This window comes from Athene noctua, chromosome Z (assembly GCF_965140245.1).
Source record: "Athene noctua chromosome Z, bAthNoc1.hap1.1, whole genome shotgun sequence".
NCBI classification, from domain to species: domain Eukaryota; kingdom Metazoa; phylum Chordata; class Aves; order Strigiformes; family Strigidae; genus Athene; species Athene noctua.
The window spans coordinates 43,555,348-43,582,068 of record NC_134077.1 but is presented as its reverse complement, the minus strand read 5'-3'; the positions used below and the strand labels follow the sequence as shown (position 1 = coordinate 43,582,068).

General features: G+C 40.3%; 1 protein-coding gene across 1 annotated transcript in view; it reads left to right on the top strand.

The window, feature by feature from the left end:
* The first annotated feature begins 4,740 nt into the window (after positions 1-4,740).
* The window catches only part of KCMF1 (potassium channel modulatory factor 1), a 59,629-nt gene continuing 37,648 nt past the window's right edge, over positions 4,741-26,721 (top strand). The window contains exon 1 of the mRNA XM_074932749.1: positions 4,741-5,105. Coding sequence (XP_074788850.1) covers positions 5,090-5,105 — 16 coding nt within the window. The 5' untranslated portion in view covers positions 4,741-5,089. The remainder of the gene's footprint in view (positions 5,106-26,721) is intronic.

The following is a 26,721-nucleotide window of genomic DNA, read 5'->3' as shown; positions in this document are numbered from 1 at the left end:
GCCTGCTGGAACCATGCCATTTCAAGGGTATATGGTCAGTTTGGAATATTTTTGTAAGAGGACAGAATGATTTGATGAATTTTCAGTGTTTGTTTTGACTCAAATTCTTCATAAAGCTTTGGCCAGAAAAGTTGGAAAGAGGTATTTGGGGCACTTTTAGCTTTATATCAACATCTGGTATCTTAACCAACATCAAAAACTGCTGAGAAGAATGAAAGCTCTCAGTAATAAAGATCAGGGATAATGTCTGAATGCTAACTTCAAAGTGGAATGGTCTGGAAAAGTGAGGAAATTAACAAGGGAGTTCGCAATTTGCCAAAGTCTAGATATATTTGCTGATAAAAGGAAAAGAGCAGCAGTGTATTAGAATTCTGTGCAGTGTCTGCATGCATGTCTGACTGTGTACAAGTACATACCAGTTTAACCTCTTCACAGCACCTGTCCAGCTTCCACAAAGATTTTCCGGGGAGAAGGCAGCAGTTTCATGGCACGTGCAGGTGAACATGGGGGTGACACTGCTCAGGAAAGACAGCAGATGTGACATCTACATCCAGACTGTGTGTCTGAAAAATGGAATAGCTTCCATAGCTGCTTGTTGCCAGTGAAGTATGGGCATATTGCTGTAGAACTTGCATTGCACATCCTAGTGGTGTCCAGCATCCAAAAGGAAGAGTTCTAACAAAAGTTTAAACTGATGATGAGCATTTTATAGGACATTTAGTTGTGCTTAGCTCAGTTTAACTCCAAAGCCAAATACAGTTCCCACAGCAGGGATGTCTCTGCTAAAAATTCAATCCCTGCCCTCTTCCAGCAAGATGCTTGTATTACATCACAAAAGCTCTACATGAGACCCACTAAGCAAAGCTATCTGATGTTCCTGATGACACCAAGTTTGCTTGTGCTCTTCCTCAGTGCTCTGAGAGTTTCAAGTTGGATTGCGAGACACTGTCAGTAGGCCTGGGAATGTGAAAGGATTCAGTTCACAAGAAGTATTTATGTGGAAACAGCATTTCCTATCTAGCATACAGCCACAGGACTCCCAGAGTCTTCGTGTCTTCCAGTCCATTAGCATGGCAGAACAGTTGTCCTTGGTGCAGACATCAGAACAAAAGAGAAGATGCTAGGTATGCAGAGTTGTTTCAGGTCTTTCCTTATTAATTGGAAAGCAGCAAGAATGCCTTTCAGTTTGATTTTAGAATCTTTCTTTACAGATCACGCTGAACACAGTAAGCAGCTCTATAGCATGTTGAATGACTACTGAGCAAGACAAGGCATAAAAGTAGCTGTTAGAAAAAAAGTGTAGTGGAAGACCTTGACATGTGCCAGTGTACAGATTTAACACTTGAGCAAGTATCTAATCACAGTTCCTATTTATTTTATGATGACCTGACTGAACCAAGCAACTGATCTATGTAAGTTTTATACCACTGTGGTGACAGCGTATCTTACCTCCAAGTGTGAAGCTGAACCATCAAACCAACAAGGATCTAGCATTGCAGGTGGTGGGCTGCCCAACCTTGGTAATAAAAAGTCCAAGCAAAGTGAAGCAGAGATCACTTCCTCAAATGGATGCAGCCTGGTAGGGATTGCACTGTTTTAGTGGGCTTTCAGTAGCCCACAAAGAGGTGAAAGTTTTCAAGGAGATTAATGACTCCTAATGGAACAGTTTTACCTCTCAGCTCTGCTCTAGGATGTCACTATTAAGTTTAGTATCTGAAACTCTTCTGCTCTGATCCAGACACTGAATCCTTTCACAGTGGCAGCTAGAGGAACTGCACAAGGCCACACAAGCATCTCTTCCCTAATTCAGAGGGGTTTATTACTTCCAGGCAAAAAAAAAAAATATCATATTATGATTTCATGTTGGGAAAATTGATGGATTTTTCTGTTTTTCACTGTGGCTTACAACGGCCTAATTAGCTATGAGATCTGGGTCTCTAATCCCTTGCCTGACTCTGACTTTGAATGACCTTGGGTAGGTAAATTTTCATTTCTCAGCTTGTGTTTACCCATCAGGAAAATACTAATGTTGAATTTTTTTTCCTCACAGCTTTATAGTCTTACCTTCCGCTGCATAGATAGAAAAAATGAGAAACCCGATTATAGTAGGCTCTTCCCTTAGGGACAGAAGGATCCATCCACACCAGAACTTCATAAACCTCACTAAAATCTTTCTTTCTTATTCTTCCTGGGGAATAATAGTGTGTGGGTTTGAGAAAAAAAAATGTTCAAAACAAGGACAGCGTAGGCTATTAATTATCAAGTTAATGCTAAGAAGATATTTCCTACTGGTGGGCATGACCTTCTACAGGATCTTCAAATTCTGTTATGCACCTCCTTCCACACCAGCCAGAGTTGTCACATGGTCATCTCTGGGAGCCTGGGAATCTTACATTTGCAGTATTTGCTACATTGGCAAAGGAGATGATCAGCAAAATCCCCATGAAGGATAATGCACATGCAGGCATATTTTAATGTGATTTCAAAAGCACCAAAGCTTTTATCTATACTGTCTCATTGGGTGTAGATACTGGCCTTAAGGCAAGAAAACAGTTATTATATAACAGGGTTACAGTTTTAATTTTGGACTGGAGTCTAAAGATGGAGAAAGGCCACAGAATTCTGCTTGGCTGCTACTGGCACCAGGGGTGTTTCAGAAAAGTTTTGTCCTGAAAGGCTCACCAGGATGTGCTGGACCACATGCACTCAAGGGACATCCCTGTGAATAACACTTAATAAAGGCAGGAAAGGTCATTAAACCATTTTGCAACTGAAGCATGGAGAGATGATGTGATTAGCCCAAGGTCTTCCATGACCAAAGACTGAATCCTACAGGTCCCAGTGAAATGCCTGGGTTGCAGTCTGTATCTTCTCAGTTGCATGAGAAAAAGCTCCTGTGGGAGGCCATTCTGCCAGAAACTGGGTAAAACTGAGCACAGGCCAAGACAGAATCGTTGTGCTCAGAGTGAGGCAGAGTTATGTACACAGTGAACCACAGCCTCACACAGATATAAGATATTGCTAGTCAGCTGAGTTACCAGCTTGCAAGCTAGCTTGCTCTTCTAGGGACGGGAAGGAAGCATCAGCCAAGAGCACCTGATGATGTGTATTTTGCATCTGGGTGAGATAGTTGTCATTTGTAATTAAAAATGCTGCTGTTAAAATCAAGTAGTAGGGCACACATGATCCACTGCCCCACTCTGTGCACTGTTGCTGTGAAATGATGGCATGACAGGCACAGCTTCACCTCTGGAACTATCTTGGAGATACCACTTTGATAGTTTGGCAGTGAGTTTTATGACAGTTGCAGACTTCTTTTCAGTTTTTTGTCATCTGTGGTGTACTTCTTGCAGACTCCTTGCACGGTCACTGACTCTTGCCCTGCTTTCAGAAGCAGTGAAGCCATTGACTCCCATCAGTCAAGATGACCCCCAGTTTCTCCTACAGCTTATCAAGACACAGTTACTGCTTGCTTCCAGTGAAACTGCCCACAATCCACTGGACTTTTAGACAGACTGGATCCAGGTTACCTTCTCAGTAGGCACTGTGCTTATGAAACCACATATGTCGCCAAGGGAAAGACAGAAGTGAAGAAGGTGGCCAGAGTACAGGGGACAGATGTTTGCATACACATGTAGTGGGGAGAGGCAGAGGCTAAATAGTATTATTGGCATGGGAAGGAGGTGGTGCAAGGAATGAGGTTGACACTTACTCCTTTCAGATCTTATGGCTCACTCCTGCCTTTCACTGCAGCTCGATGCTTAGGCTGCTCTGGCATGTGGGCCCTCATGGCCTTCGAATGAGACTGAGGAGAAGGTACTTAACCAACTTGACTGTGTAAGAATTGCAGGTCTGAGGCAGACATATGCCGGCCATGGCATAAGATGGTGAAGTTGAAAGTGTTGGACTGGTAGAGATAAAATACCGAGGAATGCCATGAACAGGTTAGAAGGTGAAAACTTATCAAGAAAATGAAGGTGAGAATAGCATGGACAGAGATGAGGAAATGGTGCTATCTGGGACGAAAGCCGGGGACAGGCCAGGAAGTTATAGCAAGAAAGGCAGCACAGAATCAAGATGCTTGATGCATGTACCTCATACATCTGAAGCAGGGAAGGAACACAGCCATGCCACAAGTTCTTCACTCATCTCAAGACTAGACTACTGTCATAACAGGGCAGGAAGCCACCACGATGGGACAAAAAGCTCTCATGGAGAGCTCTCGTGGGGAGAGACCGAGCCATTTGTCTGGAGTGTGATGACACGTGGGGCCTCCTCCTCCTTACAGAGCTGGAGCTTGACTGAGACACACTCTTGGCAGGAGCACTCTGCAGGGCCGACAAAGAGGGAAGGAGGAAAAATAAGAAAATCGACCCTGTGCCTGCGCTGGAGTCCGCAGCGAGCCGTTCTCCACAGCTAGCAGAACGAGTAACGCGATCAGTGGTTGAAAAATCGGTTCGGTGCATGCGCACTGCTCCCTGCCTGTCTTAACACGCCCCCGTCCCCCTCTCCTTTTACATAAAAAAGCGTGCTTAAGATCTGTCCTGCTGGCTACTTTACCGCCGCCGAGCTCCGGCACCTTGGCCGTCTCCTCGCCCGGAACCCGCCCCACCGCGAGACCCCGCCGCCGCCCTCGGCTCCCGGCCCGGCAGCCCGCGCGGGAGGGCCGCCGCCTCGGCGGAGTATTTCCTCTTCCTCCCGAGGCGAGGCCCGGGAGGGAGGGAGGGAGGAAAAGGGGCCGGGAGCGCTCCGGCGCGGTGGGCAGCCCCGCCGTCGCTGCGGCAGCGGGCGGAGCGGAGCGGGAGGCGGCGCCAGCAGCTGGCGGGGCCCAGAGTCACCGTGTCACGGCGCCCGGGAAGCTGCTGTCGCCGGATCCGCCCCGCGCAGGGCGAGCGAGGGTGGAGGTGGAAGGAGGCCGTCTCCTCGCTGCTTCTAGTAGTTTTGCCTCCTTCCTGGCCCTGCCCTCGGCTCCTCTCCCCTCGCACCGGGGCTCCGTGCGTGCGGCGGCTGCGGGGGGCCAGGCCGCAGCGGCGCCCGAGCAGCCCGCGGGAGCCCCCAGACGGGCCTGGGCTGCCGCCTCTGGACTAGGATGTCCCGACATGAAGGTGAGCGGCGCGGGGCGCCAGGCCGCGGCGGCGGGGGCGCGTCCCGGGGCCCGGACCGGCGGTAGGGCCTGGCGCGGCGCCCTCTCAGGCCGATCATCATGGCGCCGCCGCCGCCGGGAGTGGGGCCCGCGGAGCCGGCGGCGGAAGGAGGCCTCGGCGGCGGAGGGCGGCGGCTGGGCCCCGCTCTGCAGTGTCATGGGAGGGGAGGCGGCCGCGGCCGTTACGGCCCGTCTCCCCGCGCGGCCTGCGGCAGGCCCGGCCGCCTCCCCGCCGCTCTTCCGGACGTGGGGCCGGGGGGCGGCGGGGAGCTGTTCCGCCCCTCTTCTCCCGCTCCTCCGCCCGAAAGACGGGCGTGCGGGGCGCCCCCGGCGGGCACGGTGCGGGTGGGCGGCGGCGCAGGGCGGCCTGCCGACGTGTCGGCCGCCGCGGCGGGTCAGGTCGGGCACGGCGCCCCGTGGGGGCGGCGCGGCAGGGGCCGTGCCGGGAGGGCCGCCTGGCACCCCGGGGCGGCGGACTGGGAGCGGGGTCCGGTGCCTGAGGGCCTGGTGCCCGCGGTCGCGCAGGCGGGTGGGGAGAGGAGCCGGGCCGCGATGCGGGGCTTGGGGGAGGAGGTGTGCGGGCAGTCTGCGTGGCCCTGCCGAGGGGTAGCTTGAGTTTTGGTAGCGCCGGGAGCTGCCTGTTTTCTCTCTGTTTTGTCTCGTGGCAGAGGAAACCAGTGCTGGTGTAGTGGCATGTTTGGAGGCGTTAAGAGAAGCCATCAGAGAAACGTGTTGTGTGTGTTTGCCCTGGTCCCGCTGTGTTTATGGCCGTGGTTGGTAGTTCAGAATTATTCAAAAGGAGCAGAATGGAGAGAGAGTTGGAACCTAAAAAAGGAATGTCTATAGGAAGAAGTTGGGAGTGTGAAAACAGGAGAAAGTAGCTTGATTTTTTTCGGTCCTTTCTTAACAGTGGGTAAGGTGCTTGGACTAGTATTGAAATACTCCATAAAACCAGGGTTTGTCACCTTGAAAGGATAACTTTCTGCCATGTTAGGAACTTAATTCAGCACCTCTCTCCATTTTCTCTGTCTTAACCAATTTTCTCATTTCTCTGTTTTATCTAATCTGAAAATGTTTTGACAGAAGCCTTATGGGAGAACTCAATATTTGTTGGCTTCTAGTTGGTAGGTGCTGGCCAATGGTATGTATGATGAATTTTCTGTGTGCTGTCACAGTGTTTTACAGACTTCTTGTCTGTGCAAGTATGTGTGCTTCAGTATCAAAGAATTGTCTTCCCTGAATCCACTAGCTTTTTTTAAGTTAAAATTAAGTTAGGGGTACTGAATTATTTCTATGACTCTCTTCACACACCACCCTACCCCCATCCCCATAAAATATCTTTTCCATGAAGGTGGAGATGCTGCATTTCTTTACGATTAAAGATGCAGTTTCTAACACTAGTGAATGGAATGAACATTTATCACAAAGTTGCTGTTAGTGACATTGTGTGTTTATGCAGTCTGTGTCTGCTGTGATACTTGTATCCATGATACTCTCTTTAAAGTACTGTAGTAGAATACAAGCTTTTTCTAGCCTGGACAGGTTAAAAATACGCTAGTAGTATCATGTGTTGTTCTTTAGCGTTTTTCAATGGTCAGTGTTTGAACTGTCATAAAAGATGATGTTTGCTAAAAAGACATTTCAGTCCTTGAGCAGTTAAGACAGAGAAAATTTCAAAGTAGTTTTCTTTGTAGCATGTTTCTGATGAAGGCTATATCATGAGTTTTTCCGTTGTGTGTTAGGTTCTGTTTATAGCAGGAAAAATTGCATTTTCTTGCTTGTATATTTGTTGATGCTTTTAAAATGAGTGTCTTAACAAAACCAGGCTTAATACTTTGTTTCTGAAGCAGGTTCATCAGTGTTTGTTCTTTCTAGATGTGCCTAGTTAAAAAGAATGGAAATAATTGTGTGTCTGCCCTCATAAGTGAGGGTGAGTTTTGGTAATTTTGTATCACAGATGTAGACTCCTCAGGTGTGTATGTGCACACATACATGCATATGTGAAACCATGTGAGATTAAAAATGACATCTGTCACTGTGTCCTTGTGATATATTTTAATTAAAAATCTAGACTGTCTCTTACCTTCTCAGTGATTCTCCTGTTTACACTACGGATGTTTTATTTTAGTCACCTTCAGTTATAGGGTTAGAGTAACTCATATTAGTATGGGAGGTGTGCTTTTCCAACTTCGTAAAGAAGAGGTTTGAGACTTAATTTTGCTATAAATCTGGAAATCCTTACAGAATAAACACTCAAAAGTAATGCTTGTTTCAGATCTGTATTGTCAACTCACAGCTGTCAGTTTTTGATCCAGTGTAACTAGTTTGGGGAGGGCTGCCTTGGTATATGGTATAGGGGGAAAGCACGTTTTAATCATGTTCAATAAATTATATCTTTTCTGTGTGTTACCTTTAAAATAGTCCATCCTCAAAGTTACGAACAAGACTTATTGATTGTTCCTGGCAGAATCTGGATGCTGTACCAGTCTTATGATGGGAAAGCATGTCTCTGGAAGGGTAAATGCTGGAGAAGTTGGAATTCCAAACTCTCGGGACTTTAAATAGGCCAAGAAGTATCTGAAGGAGATTTAAGCTTACTTTCCCTTGGGGTTTCTTGACTGTTTTCTTTGATGTAATATCCATAAAATACAACTGGTTGTGGGTTTGTTTTTTTTCCTTTTAAAGAAAAAGATTTTGTTACCCTTCAGAAAAACTCTGACAGCAGCCTACCTTTTTACTGTGTTCTCATTTCACACATGAGTTCTGGGCTCACATTTCTCCTGAATTCAGGAAAATCCGCACACAAACCCAACACATGAGCACAACTAGAACTTGAATTCTTGTTGCTTTTTCTTGAAATATTCATTCAGTGTTTGAGAGACTTTGGTAGTACTGTCAAGAATAGCTGTTAGTGTTTATCCACCTCTTCCTGTTGATAGTTGTTTCTAATATTGCAAAACCATTTTTGTTCTGTGATTTGGTGTTAAGAGACTAGCTATTCTCTGCCTTTGGTTTTCTAGAATGCAACATGAGGTCATCCCCTGGTCTTGAATTTCATGTTGTTCTCTTTATAGGATTGACATGCTGAATTTCTCTGGGTTAGTCCCTCTGTTGAGGAGTATGTGGTGGTGTAATATTTGACAGCCTACAGGGAGCAGATAGGTAATTTTTTATGCTCTAGAAAGTATACCAGAAGGTATTTTGTATATTACACATTTTCTTTCTGTGGACTTGCATCCAGCAATGATTCTCTTGTATGGCAGTAGACACCACCCGGGACAGCAGAAAAGTAGAGAATTGCAACTTCTGGGAATATCATTAGAAGACCCATTTTTTGCAGCTTAGTGAAACTAGGTTGCTGCAGAATTACTGGTCATACAAGGGCCTGGCTGCAGGTTCCCTACACCCAGCATCTTCAGAGGGCTCCCAGCACCACACCACCTGCACCACTTGGTTCTCGGTCTTGCAGACTGCCTCCTACTCCCAGCCCCAGTTCCATACTTTGTTTCTTACTTTCACTAAGGGACATGTTCTTTAAGCTTCAGAGAGCTAGCAGCAATGCAGGTGGTGGTTGTTTTTGATGCTGTGTGTCCATTTGTCAGATTTCTTATGAATCAGCAAAGCTCTGCAGTTAATCCAGTCCCAGGTGAAATAAAGTTGTGAATGGATGATGGTAACAAAGCTAGGAATGGAGAGCAGTGACTGCATGTTGAGTTTCCAAATGTTCTGTGCTGACTACAAGCCCTTTGTATTCTAGGGAGCTGGAGTCTCAGTGCTCCTCTTTTTTGTGTATAGTATGAATGTCTTGCATTAAGATCTTTAAATCAAGTGCTTATTTTTAATAGAAGGATAAATAAGTACATCTTAAAAAGAAATACATAGAACTTGGTCTTTGAAACTGAAGAAATCCTAGCTGTACAGTGAGCAGATTGGGAGTCTGGGCTGATGACATCTTCTGTGTATTCATGATACAAAACATAAATAAAACTTTATCCATAACAAACTTATTTAAAACATTATAAGCAAGAGTAATTCCTGTCCCTTGTAATTATGCAATAGCTGTGTCCTACTAAAGCTGCAGAAGGGTACTACAAAGTGTGTCTGTCAAGACAAATATCACTCAGCATGTGGTAAGTAACTTACTTCATGTAGTGTCAGTTATAGAATTGCCACTAAATACAGAATTAATCTATTTTTGCATGTAAAGCTCTTAATTCAGGTAACAAGACAATATATTTTTCATACAAAGTACTCAAGATGCTGTGTTGGTGAATTTATAATGAAACATGCATCCATGAGACCAGTCACAACTTGCTGGCTTCTGATGCATTTTGATGCACTTTGCTCGCATCTCCTCCGAACATGGAATTTTGCTATTCCACAATACAGCGTAATCACAAATTCTTCTGTACATTGCTGTTACTTAGATCTGTTTTGTAGAAAAATAAATTCAGATTAAGTTGTATGCGTAATGTAAAACAGTGAGGTTTTTTGAATTTGCACCAATTTCTGAAGCATTTTCTAACTTTATATGTCAAAGTATTTCATACTGTTTTTAGTTTTACTCTATGGTAGCATATTAATGTGTATAATTACAGGTGTAGTGCAGTATCTGAAAACAAGTTAGTATGATAATTTAACTAGCGAGAGCTATGTTTAGGACAAAGTGTTAATATTAAACATAAACAGCCACAAATATGATTAGAAATACTGGGACACAGTAATTTGCTTTATTACTAAGCTGTGTGCTTTCACTAAGAAATTGAATCATCATTTAATAATTAAGAGCTGGACACATCAGTGATAATTTAACTGGCAAGATACTGGTTTTGAGAAAGATAGGTTTTAATTTTAAAAAAGGCTTCTGGCTCTGGTGGTTTAGGAAACATGCTGTGTGGGAACCATATGCTGCTGTCCCTGTGGAGTCTGTGAACAAGGTCCTCCAAATATATGTGTAGAGACCATATTTCTCTCAGAATTGTGATAGGAAATAATGCCATGGATCAAATACTCTTTGGGAAACTGGAGAAAAATAGTAGATTTAAATGATCAGTGTTGACAGGTTGCTAACTAGTATCTTAAGCAGAAAAACTGAAACAGAACTGTGATACTTTTAACATTATTGCGTGAGGATGAAGAGGGAAGACAGTGGTGAAGCAACATACTTCCAAATGTTGGTTTGAACTAGCAATAGCTAGAAGGGATTTGGGGGAAGTTTAGAGAGCCATGCAAGTTGCTTGACCTGTACAGGACAAATAAAATTTGTACATGTTAAATAAAAAGAAGAGAGCTTTTCAAATACCTTTGCATGTTTACATTACTGATAACACAAGGAGGAGTTGTGTGTGTCACTGTTCATAGTTGCATCTTTATTGTTGCATTTCTTAACAGTAATTGAAGTAAAAATGAATAGTGATTAATAACAAAACTATGTTACTATATTCAAGAAGCTGCTGGGTACAGCAGCAAATCTGAGGAATAGCACTTGGAGTTGGGATGTGCCAGTATTTGCACAGACAGCACTAATTCAACCTTCTTTGAGTATCTGCGTTGTGTAATTACACAGTTGCGTATTATCTACTCCATACCACTCCTGCCTCCTTTAGGGTGCGCAGGAGTGTTTTGTATGTTAGACCACTGCTCTGTGTTTGAGAGTGTATCACAAATGAGCAGGTAGAGGCATTACAGAAAGAAAGAATGGTTGAGGTGTTGACAGTGGAGTTTAGTTGTGGAAAGTTGGATCGACCCTCCTGTCCTCTGCTTCGGACTGCTAGGCACATCACTTTAGTAAGAATTTAAGGGTGACTATTAGCTGTTTGTTCCTTATACTATGAAGGCCTGATTCGGGATTTTGGAATCTGAGCATTCATGGCTGCAACTGTAGTTAATGAAGCGATAAGTTTTAAAAAACAACTCTAGAAAATCAAAGATTCTGAGAAATACATCCTTGGCATCTCAAATTGGGCAACTGGATTCAGTGGACTTGCAGTTCTAATCTTTACATGCCTTGTTTTCCCTCTATTTTGGGAGAAGGAAAATACTGCTTAGAAGTGTTGTTAAAGTGTTGTGGATTGATATTTGTGCTGTGCTTTAATACTATAGAGAAGTGCTTGCAGGGAAAAGGCAGTGAGAAAATCCATAGTCAATGCAATTTTTTCCTAGTATGTGATGAATAAATGCTCAGAGTGATGAGTGATGATAAATAGAGACTTTTCTGTTTGTTTACTGAACACCATATGCCCTGGTGCACTGAGTGAGGTGGTATTTTTCTAGAAACGAGTATAGTTGTGTTAGACTGCATTGCCAATGGATTCTGATCATGAATTGATATGAGGATACGTATATTTTAATATCAGCAAGGTTGTGAGTTTTTGTGGGGTTTGTTCTTGGAATCATTTAAGCGAAATTCTCTACACACAATGCATTCTTCTTTCTACAGGATTTGGAGTAGATGGTCAGATTTGGTAGCTGTAGGTTCTGAAAATGGGACTTGTAATGGAGAAGAGGTATACAAGCTTAAATGTAGGCAGTAGTGTCCCTCACCCATGCAGAAACACCACTGAGGCACTGGAGCAGCTTGGACACACAGAGTTCAGAGAACTCAAAGAATGCTGTTAGTGACTGAGGACATCTATGAAGGGGAATTACTGCACAGATGGAAACCGGAAAGGTGTTTGTCATGCTGATATGGAGAGGGAGTCTGAAAGAAAGGCATCTGTGTAAGAGTATGTAATCTCCCTTTCCAAGTACAAGAACAAGGTATTTAATGAATTCAAGAGGGTGATTAAAAACAAAATGCTTTTTCATACAGTATGTAAGAGATTGTGGAGAATTTTTTCACTGAGTGTTCTTGAGGCTACCTAACTGCTCTGTGTCAATAGTTCTCAGAATTGTATTTCAAAGGTGTTGCAGGTGACAGCTTGATTTGAGGTCATTGGTTCTAGCTTGGAATTAATTTTTAAGTATAGATAGAAGTCACTGGAGCCTCCAACATATCATTTTTTCCCCTAGGTTTCTGTGAGAATGTAGTTTGAGTGAGAGTTAGGGGGAAGATGGATTTGTTTGATGGAATTTTAATATTTTTAAAATGTTAAAATATGTAAATAATTATTTTTAAGGCTTAGTCTTTTAGTCTATGATTTGCTTTTGTATGATAATTACTCTTTTTATTGCCTCTTTGTCACTCTGCAGTGAGTTTTGTGAGTGTGTTAAGTCTTTCTATTGTGATTGCTTTATTTGGAGCCTCTAGGAGACACCCCATTTTCAGTTGGAGACCTGGGAAAAACTACTTTATTACAATTTAAACAGGGAACCTGGACACAGAACAGCATGGTATTTCTCCCATTTGCACGTGGGATATCAGGTCGAGATTTTATGTCTTGTCAGAAGGCACTCAAAGTTTCCTAAAGATAGGAGTTAGTGGTCTTGTACACCACTGCGGTGAGTTTTATAGATGCAAGTCTGTTCTTCCTAGTTTTTGACTCATTGTAACATTTCAGTGACATATACTGTTTGCAGTTATCACTTCGTACAGCTTCCCTATTGTATTTCAAATTTATTTTAGACTTCAAAATTCGCATAGAATTTCACATTTTTATCAAAATACTGTTGATCCTGTTCCACATTTGATTTGGATCATCCCAGTGTCATCACTGACAAAATCCAGCTGAAGACAGACATTAATTAAAAAAAAAATAAAATCCCAGTTTTTAAAAAATACATTGCAAAAATAAGATGAAGCAACAAAGTTTTTAAAAAAATCACAACTCCATTTGTTTTCTTACCTCAGGTTGGATTTGGTCTTCCCCCATCACTTCTGCCACTTCCTGGTGCCAGATTCTTTTTGAGAGGCAATATTTCTTGTCTTGTCTGACAAGAGGTGCTGTCTCTGGTAGGATAAATTATCTTCTTTGCTTTCCTTCTTCGGCTTTGAAATCTTTCACCCTCTTATTTCCTTATCATTGCTCTTCCTCCCCTTTGATATCATCTCCCTCTCCTACTAGAGCACCTCTGAGTGCTCTAGGGTGGGATTTTCAAAAATACTTGGAGAAGGTGTAGACCCACATTGAGTTAAGTACAATAGAACTGTAATGCCTGCCTCTATAAGCCTCTTTGAAAAGCAGATCTCTAGTGTTTCTTGGTAGCACAACTAGCCCTCACTTATTTCAGAGAATAGCTGTTGCTGAAAACGTTTAGGCAGCGGTTTCTCTGACCTATTACATAGACGGATTTGTGTTTTGTTTTTGTTAGAGACATGTGGCTTTAGTAGTGAAGATTTTACTTACTAGTCAGGTTATGACTGATTAATTCTTTAATTATTTGTTGAGGAGAGTCATTGTTTATAACACTCTTCAGTAGCAGTTGATTCCTAGTGTAAATGACATTTAAGGTCTGACTTCTTTTGGCTTATTGATACTAAAGCAGCCAGTATTCTTGGCTTAAGGCGATTACTATTACTATACTCCTAGACTGTATTTACCCCAAAAAAAGTGAAAGGATGAGGTGAAGTCTTTATGTGTGAACAGTTAGTGTAGAAATTAACATGAATTAATGTGACGGGATGGGATAAAGTGGTTTGAAATATTCATATTAGGAATGTAATTATAAACCAATTTCTAAACAAATTCTGTACTTCTACAGACCAAGAGAGTTGTTCTCCAGATGTTTGATATATGGCAGGAACTTCACAGCAGCTTCTGGGAGTAAGCATATGGGTGTGTCTCTAGAACAACATCAGAATTACTTGGACATTGAATGCAGGTGTCCTGGAGGTTAGCTGGGTGGAGAGCTGTGCTCTGAGCTGTTAAACAGGTGATATTCTCTGGATACCTATGTCAAGTATCGTAGCTTCAGCAGCAATAGCTCATACAAAATTTTCAGTGTCAGAAGTGTGTTAGGATATAGTCATGTAAGGACTTTTTGTGTGATTGTCAGTAACTTTGTCTTCTGAATGAATAATTCTGGTAAGAAACAATGTTCGGTTTTACTGGTAATATACTCTTTGCATCTTACCAGTTTGTGTGTGTGTTAACATGCTTAGAAATTGGTGTTCACCTGGAAAGAATTTGAACTGTTGTGAGTCTGACTATAAACCTTTGTCAGTTGGACACCCTTTTGTGATAGTTAGAATGAAATTAGCTCTGAAGAAATCTGTGGTTTGGGCACAAAGGCTTGTCTGTGCTTATGGTATCATCATCTCACTTTCACTTCCAACAAAGCAAATGTTTGAATTATTGCAAATATTTGCATATGCTTTTAATACAGGCAGTAACAATGAGATGTGCCTAACACAAACAGTGTTTAGTGTACAGGTATTATGTGTGTATCAGTATGCAAGCTGAGGTGTGGATTGTCTCTGCAAGTGGAAAGTTTCTGTAATGAGAAGCACCTTGTGATTCACTGATGAAATTGAGTCTGAGAGCAGCTTCACAGAGAGTAACAGTGGTAGAACACAGGTCACAACTGGTCAGACATAGTTCTACCACTACAGTTTCCAAAGTTTCTTCTGACTTTATCTCTTTGCTTTCTGAGAGTAAATAATGCCACTGACTTAGCACCTGGAATTATTGTTAGTATTATTTTTTTCACATGCCCAAAGTAGACTGTCCCTAAACCTAGCTGTGGAAAATGAGATAAGATTGGGAATGAGAATTCGGGGATACCCTTGAAAACACCAAAGCTTTGCAAAAGTAAGCTATAGAGAATGCAGAGCCTTCTACATCATTACTAAACTTTCTTCAGTCTAGATGTGCTAAGTAGCTCAGGTGATCTTAATTCTATACCTGTCCCCTTTTATCATTTGTACTGTTCTGATTAAGATGAAAATGTAGTTTGAGCTCTTGACTGTGCAGTTTGAAATTGGTTACTTCTGCTGTAAACTGGCACCATTTTTTTTATAGTTTAGACTTGTGTTTGTTAATTATATTAGATACCTTACAGATTTAAGATGACTGAGTGTCTTTGCTTAGGAGGAGATCAGATACATTTTTCAGCTCTCTTCTCCCTTGGTTATCTTCAATTTTGGAAAACTGCAAAGGTGAATAAACCTATTTTCCCCTCTGAATGCAGAAAGAATGGATACTATGATCTGGAAGTATCTTCTCCCAGATTGTTTTGGCATAAGGCCTATGAATTTCCAGGCAGGATCTGAGAGCATACCAAATGTTCCTTATTCTGGAATACTTCTGTGAGGAGCTGAGAAAACAGCTTGCAATTTTGCTATAGAAGAATGGCTTTATAAGTGAGGATTTGCAAGTAAGATTGCTTAGAATAATTGACTGCTGTTAGAATTTGTAGTGGCAGAGGTTGCTACAGATAAATGTTCCTGTGTTATTCCAAACTGCTGTGTGAAGTTTATTTAGAAGTAGAGGATCTGCAGGATGCAAATTCTCAAGTTTAACTGATGGTCACATTTAAAAAATAATTTAAATGGAGGATTTTAATAGGATGTGTGGTTGTTTTGTAGTCTGTTGTGACATTATCTAGCTCTTTAAGTATTAACACCAGTTAGTGGGAGGTGTCATTCTCATTGTGCCTCAAAACTTAGTTAATATTTTGTTCTTGGAAGCATTAGGAATTCAAGGAAACTGACTGGAAAGCTGGAGTGGATTGTTGAGTTATATACCAGAGTACAGTTGTCTAGCTGAGAGTTAAGTATGTTGGGGTGATAATCGATTGAGGTACAGGACTCCAGATTCTAGCTCTGATGAATACTATGATGTATTTTTTTCAGAGCAAATATTTCATGTCAGCAGCTGATAAATTGTTTGTAGTGCTTACATTAAACTTTGTGTTGAGCTTTTTCCAAACCTGTTTTTCCTTCCTTCCATTGTCATTACTCACAAATTAATGCTTTTGAAGAAAGCAGATACTTACTTAACTTTTGTAATATGACATTGAATTAAAGTTCCCTAATCTGTAAGATGCTCCTACCTGCATGATACTTCATGCTCCTAGGCAGTTGGAGATCTTGGCGGTTGTAAAGGTCCATACTATAGCTTCTTCAAGATAATCCAGGAACTCTAGACAAGCTGCTGGGACTCTGAGGAATGTCTCAGAAATGAGAAGCTGTGGAGGAAATACTCTGAGTGATCTGATGACCTATATTCAAGATGAAGCAGACTTTTGGAGTAAAAAAACCTAAAGAAATTGTGTTTAAGTAATAGGGTTGTGAATACTTTTGTTTTCCTATTGCAACAATTGTTAGGTGTCTTCTAACTGTACACAAGAAAAATGGACTTGCTATTTGCTGTACTGTAGGCTCTAAGTTGCTGTATGTGAGTGTGTTAGCTGTACTGAAAGATGCCTGCAAATGGGAAGAAAAAGATTCAAAACTGCCTGTAAAATATAGCCTATGGTGACAGTATTTCAGGTGCAGTGTCATACTGAAGAATTAATGTAGAATTGTAAACTTTGGGAAGGTAAGAGGTGCTTAACTGCTTCTGAGTTTTATTGCTTTGCTGAGAGGTATATCGGTGAAGTAAGGTAACTGTGAACTTTAGCACATGCAGCAGAGTTTGGAGGGAAAATAGTTAAAGCTTGCTGTTTCCTGTAGGAGCTGGTGCTTTGTAACAGTCCATAGAGTGCTCAGAAAACCTGTTAAAGTAACAGTCAGCTTGAAGTTGCATTACGAATGTCACATTCTGTACTGCTGAATAGGCTGAAGGTATCTCTTCATCCTTGCTCCCCAGTGACCACCACCTTGAAGGTTGTCAAGGCGAATGTATAGCTTCACACTCATACCCAATCTCAGTTATGGGTATCTAAACTAGAAGTCTGTGCAATTTTAGTGGTAAAACTGGTTGCATGTTTTAAATGCATTCTCAGACCAAACTTGAGTATCCAACAGAGTGTGCAGTAAAGCAGTCTTAAAAAAAAATAGTGTGTATAAAGAAGGTACTAACTACAGAAGATGCAAGTATCTGGGTGAATGTTTTCTCTCATAAACATCTCGGAACTTGAAATAGCTCAGCAGCTTAGTGGGCAAAAACTACCGTTCTGTGTGGAATTTAGACTGTATCCAGTGGGAAATGGAGGACATGGCTTATAACTTGGTCTGCAAGTGTAAAGAAAAAGTTGTTTTCAGTGTTATGAATGCACTGTATCTGTGCTTCCCAGATTTGGAAATAGACGTAAAACAGTGAAAGTATCTTTGTTATCTCCAGCTTCCCCAGCTTCATTATGTAGGCCTTAGTCATATATTTGTATTATAACACTCAATTTTTTTTTAATAGGCATATCATTTAAAAATTTCTTTCAATGCAGGTATGCCAGATTTGTTTGTACAGTTAATTCTTCCCTTATCCTTAAAATAGTGTTTCGTGCATTTTGTAACTGCAGCATGGCATCTGAGACTATAGTAAGGAAGGAGTGAGACCTAATAGGCTTTGATACTCCCTCTCCTTATTTCTTAAATTATGAAGTGAGGTATGTTTAATCTGTTTTGATAAAATGTTGTATTATTAGACACCTGCTTTATTCTTGTAGTTCAGCAAATAAATAACAGACAGCAAGTTATATTTTTCTTTTCATTTATAAAAACATCTCTTGTTAAAGCTTAATTTCCAAATTTTTAGAACTCTCTGGGAAATGTTTTTTTTGTAATTACCATTCATTTGTTAATTTAGATTCCCATACTAAATGTTTCCCTGCAACTGTATGTTTTAGACTTTTAATCTGGCTGTTGATCCTTTGTTCAGATGCAGTTTTCCAAATGTTTTTGGCATTGTTTAATTCCGAATGTTGTGTTCTAGAGCAAGACTGAACTGTGCTGTCTGCTATTCAGAGTAAGGATGAGGGTCTGCAGAAGGCTTTTTGTCTGAAGCAAGCTGATGAGAATTGTACCTATATGATTCTTATGGTGTAAGTCAAGAATGCTTGGCAATTTTCTGTATTAAAATTTAACTTGAGGATTTGGGAGTCCAAATTTTGGCAGGATAGAACAAAAATCTAATTGTTTGGATTCTATTCTGTATTTTCGCGTTTTCTACTTGCAACAAAAGAGTTATATTGAAACCACAGGGGCTGTTTTCTTCAGAGTTGTTTTTTTCCCCCTCTGAGAATAGGTGCTCTGCATACTGACCTTAATATTTTTCCAGCTTCTATACAGTTAAAAATAGAGATTGTTTTTTCTCTTTGAAATAGTAGGTGGCTGCTTTCAGTTTTAGGAATAAAAACAAATGCTTCCTTCCTGTCCTTAAATTTCTTAATATAATTGGGATTTTATAGCAAAACAGTAGTGAAGCTGATGAACTTGTTTCATGTTTTCTGCAGTTAATTGATCCCTGTTATCTGGCTTGACAGATTTTTTTTTTTTTAATATATATTTGTCCCAAGTGATGCTTTCCTTTTTAGTGTGTTGGATTAAAAATCCAATTGTTAGTGTTTTTTCTGAGAATCAGGTTTACTTTGAGCACAGATCTGAACAGAATTATTTTTCTAAAGTATTTTTTCTTAAAAAAATAAATCTGAAGAGATTGAGCTAAATACCATAAAAAGACTTAAGTACTGAAGATTCATGAACTGTGATCTATGAATCAGTGATAGCTTTTAGTGTTTAGTGATGCTATTTAGGAAAATTATCTGACTGATTATTTTCAAACACAGTGGTTAGGAAATTATTCTGAAAAGTAAATTGGATATATATGTGTAAAGGATGGATGGAACTGTTGGGGAAGTGTTCAGAAGGTAATATTCTGATAATATTTGGTTCTTTATGCTTATGTGGTATAAGAGGAGAGGAAAAAAGAAACTACAAGTAATAAAACTAAATGAAACTCTTCCAAACGAGAGGAAGAAGGAGAAAGGTATACATTTGGTATGGCTAGCAAATTACTGGGTTGCCAGTCCAGGGAATGTATGACCAGTTAGCGAAGAAGTGCGTGCCATGCAGAATCAGAAAGGGGAGAGAAATGGAACAAACTCAAAGCCTGACCAAACTAGGCCTGAAACCTCTTTTGCTTTAGGTTACTGCATTTCCCACAGCACTTTTCTGGTATAGCTTTTACATCATAAGCAATTGTAGTTTCTGCAGGCATGTTACCAGCCTGAGAAACTGTTCTCTGTAACAAAGAGTGGGTGTAAAAATGGTTGCCAAGGCAGTCTGTTTATGTTCATAGTAAGGAAAATGCCTGAGAAAGCTGAGAGTAGAACATTACTACTACTTAAAATGAATATACTGCAGATTTTAGTTTCCTATCGCTTTTTAAAAAATAAATTTGCTATCATTCTGTCTTGTTTTCAGAGAAACTCAGTAATTTTTGCAAGTGCGTAGAACTCTTATGGTGTCAAGGAAATATAGGTTCCTTTTATGACGCTGTGGTGCTATTCATACCCCTCACTACAAAAACGACACTGAATTACTTGGCATGTCCAAAGAAGGGCAACGGAGCTGGTGCAGGGTCTGGAGCGCAGGTCGTACAGGGAGCGGCTGAGGGAACTGGGGGTGTTTAGTCTGGAGAAGAGGAGGCTGAGGGGAGACCTCATCGCCCTCTACAGCTACCTGAAAGGAGGGTGCAGAGAGCTGGGGATGAGTCTCTTTAACCAAGTAACAAGCGACAGGACAAGAGGGAATGGCCTCAAGTTGCACCAGGGAAGGTTTAGACTGGATATTAGGAAGCATTTCTTTCCAGAAGGGGTTGTTAGGTGTTGGAATGGGCTGCCCAGGAAGGTGGTGGAGTCCCCATCCCTGGAAGTCGGGTTGACACAGTGCTGAGGGATCTGGTGTAGTTGGGAACTGTCAGTGTTAGGTTAATGGTTGGACTAGATGATCGTCAAGGTTTTTTCCAACCTAGATGATTCTGTATGCTTGAAAGTGTTCTTGTGCTCCTCCTGTGAATTCAGTTGGGTGACAGGGAGGAATGCCTGCTTGTGGTCTATCAGCCATTGCTGGTTTCTTTAGTGGAGAACCACTTGTTCTCTCCTTCCCTATCCCATCTGCTTTCTGGATGTGTTTTCCTGACATGAGAAGTTTATGTATTTCCAGACCACCATGTGCAAGTCTTTTATGTAAGTCTCAGCTACTGTGAGACATGCTGTAATCATAAGGTATTACTGTGAGAACTGGAATGCTTGCTGCATATGAAAACTTTTTTGCCTTTCACTTCTAGCTTCATGGTTGCCCAGCCAGTGCTGCCTGCTTTCTGCATTGCTGCCTGTGCTAAACCTTAACCTCTTCTCTGTGCTGCAGGGGAGAAAAGCTTGCCATGTTTGCCTCTTTAGGTAATGTTTAAGAATAAGAGGGTCAAGAGTGAGTCTGATGGTGTAAAAGGAAGTAAAGCTGAGTATGTTCCAGACACCAGAGCTATGCATAGGGTGTACCTAAACTGAGTACTTTATTTCTGCTAAGCTGCTTGCAAAGGTAAGAATTTACAAGGAAAACTAATGAATTTTGCCTCTGCCAGGTGTGTTGACTACTGATGTTTTTCTATCTGCCTGAAATGGTGGCCCATTAAAAAAGGAATCAAGGCTAGTGAATCTTCAAGCACTTTAACTTCTCAGTTGACCCATACTACTCAATTCTCTCCCATGCCTAATTGGACATGAGTCTTGTTATCCTTGTTTGCTCTTGCTTTTTTTGTCACTATTCTTCTTCAGTTTCTCTGAACACTGTAAACCAAAATATGCAAAGGTTTGTTTTCTGAGAGGACTACCTCTTAATTCTTGCAGGGCTTGACAGAGAAGTACTAGTTCTTTGGTTTAATGTCTCTTCAGGATTTTCTCAGTGTTTCTTACACCTATAAAACTCATTTGTGTGTAATGCTATTCCCTGCCTGCCATTCCATCCCACCCCTTGCCTAGCCCAGTACTCTTTTGATGTTTACCTGAGCTGCATCTTTCTGTTGTCTGTTTACCCCTGAAAGAAAATCAGGAACCTGGTCCCATGCTATTAAATTAGAAATTTTGCTATTGATTTTACTAAGATACATGATTTAGCCCAGTGCTGTTAGTGTTATTTTCTTGCTCTGGCACTGTTTACAGCTTCCTCAGTTTAAGTAATTTTCCGTTAATAGAATTCACATGATTTCTGCCATTTTCTAGATTAACAGAGATGTTAAATAAGATCATGTCTGGTGCCAGTTCCCTTTGCTGCCACATTATAACCTTTCTGCACTGTAATAAACATGTTGCAATTTGTTTGATTTTAATCAGGCTTTCAAGTTGTGATGGTTTTGGTGGTCAAATTAAATTATATTCATTGAATGATAAGAAACATGAGACAGGATAAAATATTAAATTAGAAATCTAAATCTACTTGATCAAAAATCTTTACAATATACACTATGTCAAGTTCTGCTTTGAAATATGTCTGGCAAAACCTTTCACTGTGAATCAGTTCTCATGATAGGTTAAGAATTCTGCTGGTTTCTAAATATTTAGATATGTTAAATGTAACACCCTATTCTGAGAAGATACTTGGAAGATACTTGACATTTTTTGTTGAAAATACAGAAGTCTGTGGTACTCTGAGAGAAAACACCTTTGTGCTGTAGGAGGCCAGGACTTAAAACTGCAACCTACTTTTCCCTGTCCTGAATTTAGGGAGTAACTAAAGTGTCTGATCAGGATATGAAGCCTAGAAAACCTTATTTAGCTTGTCAGTAACTAGTTAATGTGCTTTTTTCTTTTTTTTTTTTTTGGCTGATATATCGAGAGAGAGTGGTTTGTTTCTGTATTGTGGGGTTTGTAGTAATTTGCAAAAGTAATAAGGCATAGCAAATATTATTCTAGGAGGTTTTGAATGTTATATCTCTCTTCCAGTAAAGGTGGATTCCACACTTGTATTTTTCTAACCAGAAGTCCTTAAGTAGAAACAGGTAGGCTAGTTAAAAAATGTGTTTTGAGAATTGGTTTTCTGCAGCTGCTTTCTCATATTATCTGAAGGAGTTTTTCAGGACTCTTATGAACTTGTTAAAATTTTTCCATTCATGCTTGCTTTCTGTATTTTGGCACAGGGATGTGTGTTACTTTGTCTTTTCAGTGTAGACAAGTTTGTTCTCTGTTATGGAGGATGGGACGGTATTCCACCTAACTTGTCAGGAAAGTAGGGGTTTTTGCATCATAGGCTGTATAGTGATGCTTGGTGAAAGATGTCTAGACTGTAAGTCCAGAGTTTTCAGCAACCACTAGAGCCATTTCTTGTTTACGTGCCTGGCATCCCAGCAATACAGAGATATGGAAGAATCTGCAGATTTTTATGTAAAATGTTTACCAAGAAAGTGATTGCTATTTTTTAATTGTGTAGAGAGAATAGATGTTTAATATTGACAAGAACCAATTGAGTTCATGGGTGTGTGCTTGTACAGAACCTGTTTTGGCCTATTTCCAGTCAGAATAAATTAATGCGTAATATTCAAACCTCAGTATTTTTATAGTATCTCCTTTATTACTGATTTGGTACTTGGGCAAATGAACTTTACAAGAATTTTTAGACGGTGGTCAGTAAATTAATACTGATGTTTTTAATTGGATTTTTTTTTGAAAAGGTGGTGCTTATTAAAAAAAAATTGGTTGCACAAGGTTTGCTAGTTGGCTGTTATATCACACATCTGGGGATGTAAGAAAAAAAACCTCCCTCTTTCAGCCAGTTTCAGGTAAGGTAGTAATGAAACTAGCAGTGTTTCTGGGGTCTATTTTAAAAAAGGAAAATATTCACTTGGTGTTTATATTTGCACTGATAGTGGCAAAGTTCTTGGACCTGATGATTAAACGTCATTGGTGGCATGGCATGCCATCTACTGGTCAATATGAGATATGTAAAACCTTCGTGTGAGCAGTAAATCCCAAAGACTGCTTAGGAGTTTTTTGATTAAGCTGTTGAAGAACTACAGACACTTTGTTAGCATTTCAGTATGCTTTTTTAAGGAGTAAAAATAGCTCTTCTTAAGTTTAGATATTGTGGCCTTTCTCTGTTAGATCTGGAGAAGAAATTTTGAGTGACTTTTTCAGTATTCAATTAATTTTCAATGGTGTTTCAGGGAAATATAAATGGTTGTAATGGTCATCTTATTCTTTGACTGATTTTAGTACTACAGTTATTAAAATTTGTGTAATCAAATAGAAATGGGTGGACTGACTTTATAAGGGTTACAAATTCAAGTTAGGAAGCAGAACTTTATTTCATCCCATACATATGGGCGTTAAGATAATGAGTTTAATTACTGGACCAGATACTAGTTTGTGTCTGGGACATTCCTCCCTGACTGTCTCAGTGCACAGGATGGGCTACTCTGAGGATTAAGCAGACACATGTATTCTATTACACATCTGAAACAGAGGCATGAGGCCATCAGCTGTGTGAGGTTCTTGATGTGATGTCAGAATTGGAAGGCATGACAAATTAATGAATCGGGGAATTCCAGAGAGAAAAGGACAGTTTCTTGGGATATCTCTCTCTCTCCCTCCCTGCATGATTCCTGCATAGTGTTGAGTGTGCTTTGCAGTGCTTACTAATCACTTGTTCTTGATGTCCCATATGACTGAAACTGTTCTGTGTATAACTTTCACAACTTGGGAAGCAAAAGCAAAAATGGAAAAACTCCTTTTGGTAGCAGGCTGACTGATGCTCATGCATTAGAACCAAGCTGGAAGTTGTTGGGCCAGCCATACTGCTTGATTCTTTCTTTTGAGACCAGCTCTAGACAAGTACCAGACACTGCAAGTAGGCTTCATGAAACTTGTTGACAACAGGGAGCTGACGAGATTAGGGGATCTGTTTCTATCCAGACTCTAGAGAGGAAGGAGGAGTGCTATTCAGAAAACAAATGCCTTTCTGGTCTAACATAGGCCAGATTCCTTCCCTTTCCTCCTCACTTTCTTTCCAGTTCCAAGGCAACATCATCCCTGTTTGCAGCTTTAATCCTACTACCTCTTTTTGTAGATGCCTTAGTCTGGTTGCTGCTTTCACTCTGCTATAGAAGATAGTGCATGTTCAGCCCTGTTGCACATAGGATGTGTGAGGGAATGGTGCATTTTTAGTTACTTCAGTGGTACAGTGTGTGGATTTTCTGTTCAGCACTTGGAGCTACCAGTGTGGTGGAATATGGTTTTGTGTTGTAGGTCTCCTTGATGTTTGTTTTCACAGTCTGCTTTAGTAAATGAAAAAACCCCAAACAAAACCCAGAAATCAAAGTTCTACAGTTTGGCTGAATTTCTGGTGAAATTATCACAGAAACAACAGAAGCTTCTGTTCCTAACTAGGAATTAACCTCTCAAATTAGGCAGTAGTTTGCATTAAGAGATGAGGCTATTAAGAAACATTTGACACTTCAATTTTTAATGGTATCAAATGACATATATTTTCCTATCTTCAGTCTTAGAAACAACTGAGCAACTTCAGTGACAACAGTTTTCACTGTTTGAATACTTCCCATGCAGGCTTCATATGAGTTTTAAATGTTTTCTACTGATTAGTGGATAGAATTTTCTCTGAAGTTTCTAAAAATTAAATTATACATCCATAGTATTGATTAAGTTTAGAAGCTCACATTGTTTGAGGCAGGAACGTACCCCAGTGTCTCTGTATAGCTTATCTTTGACCATATGTTCCTCATAGAAGCTGAGTTCTCCAGAGATTCTCAGGTCACTTTTATCTGAGTCAGATTATTGGGCTTCTAATATTATTCTGATTACCCATTTTATCTGAGGGGACCAAGTGGGGAAAAAAACTTTTTCTCTGTTACAAATGGGTGTCCATCCAAGACAGTAATGGCTTGGGACATTCAGGACACATTAACTTGTGTCATGCTTTTGCTTGTTAACTGTAAAAACAAAGACTGATGTATGTAGTATTTGAACCATGTCTGTCCAGCATCATCTCTTCATTATGAAATCAGGTTATGTGTTCCCTCCAGTCTCTGTTAAGTCCATGTTGCTTCTGTTTTAGTTAACTCACAGCAAAGTCAATTTTATGTTGTAAGAGTAAATTATATTTGACTATCAGAAACGAAGTATGAAGGGTGCTGGGAATGGGAGTTGTCCTTGGTAGTTTTTTTTCTTAAATCATTATTCAACATGTTACATATAAAATGCTTGTGTGATAATGTCTTCCCTGAAGTTATTGGCTTGGATTTAGGTGAAGATGTGAGATGGCTTGACACAAAAGTAGTAAGAATTTTGTATTGAAGGATAAAACATTTTATTAATGGGACTATTTGGTATCTCCTGATTCGTTTAACGAAAATGTGAAGCTGGATAGGCTAAGACTGGTGCTGCGAGGGAATACTGCTGAAGAAACTTTCAGACCTTGAAGTTTGAGAATTGAAGTGAACCAAAACTCCTTAGGCTTTTAACACAATAGTACCCTCTAGTGGAACAGTGTTGCATTAAAAAACCCCCAACATGCTCTGTCATTGAGCAAGCAAGGTTTTAGTTAGATATGATATATGCTATGCAGTATATGTGACTTGTATAGCAATAACAAAGTAGAAAAAGCTTTGAGGAAGCCACCTCTGTCATCTCTGATAATGAAAACGTAGTCCGTAACTGAAATGGATATTTTTTACTCTAATTTCTCCAAATTGTTGCTTTGTGAAAGGTGAATCAGAAGGTCTCATTGAATAGCAGTTCATTCAGGATTAATAGGATTTCATTCAAGGATTCTTTTAGAAGTCACTGGTGTTTCATGCAAGTCAGAAATGTATGCTGAGTTTCTAAATCCTTGTCACACATTTTTCAGGCTACTCTTTTGAGTTTTTGTTTGCTTCATCAAAACCTGTGGTTAATACCCATCAGCATAATCTGACATTCTTGAGTCTCTAACATAACTGTGTTTGCAAATGTAAGATAAACACGGGAAAATGTTGGATAGGCATCTGTTGAAAGACATGTTGTACTTACTGAAATTATGTTATCTTTGAGAGTTTGAGACTTGTGCAGGGAAAGATATTTCAGTTTATGTAAAGATACAAGTAGAGAAAAATTAAAAACAAAATTAAAGCTTTGATAAGAAAGTAAGTAATTACTATAGTAGAAAGAATAGGGTGGGAAGAGGTTATCTGCCTAGGTATTTCAGTTTCCAGATCCCAGATTGTATTAGGTGAGGTTTTGACAGTCAAGTAGTAGGCTTGAAGTACAGGAAGAACTGTAGCAGACCTGACTTTGAGATTGTTGTAAAATGGGAAGAATAAGTGATGTGACTTCTGGAAAAGAGGTCCTACTGGATTCAGGAGGAGGTCTGGGGATTTAAGCACTGAGTTTAGCTCCCAAACTGAGGCTTTTAATCTAATTATTTTCCCTTTTGTAGTTTTCATTCTCTGCTACACAAATGGATATAAAAGTAATATAGTACATTCCCTTCTGTAAACCCCTTTCTTGAAGGGAAGAATGTGATGGTTGTGGCAAAATGTTAACCTTGAGAGATACAGAAAGCATACTAACTTTGTTATTCTTGTCTGACTTCACCAGCCATAGTGATGTGTTACGCTAATGTTATTTTTTTCTGTTTTAATCAGGTTGTAGATTTCCTGATAATTGATCATAAAATCCAAAATTAGTCTGTTGCTTGAAGACATTGTTGTACATTTCCACTGGAAATGTTCTTAAGTTTTAAATACAAACTTTATGTTGCAATTTATGTTTAT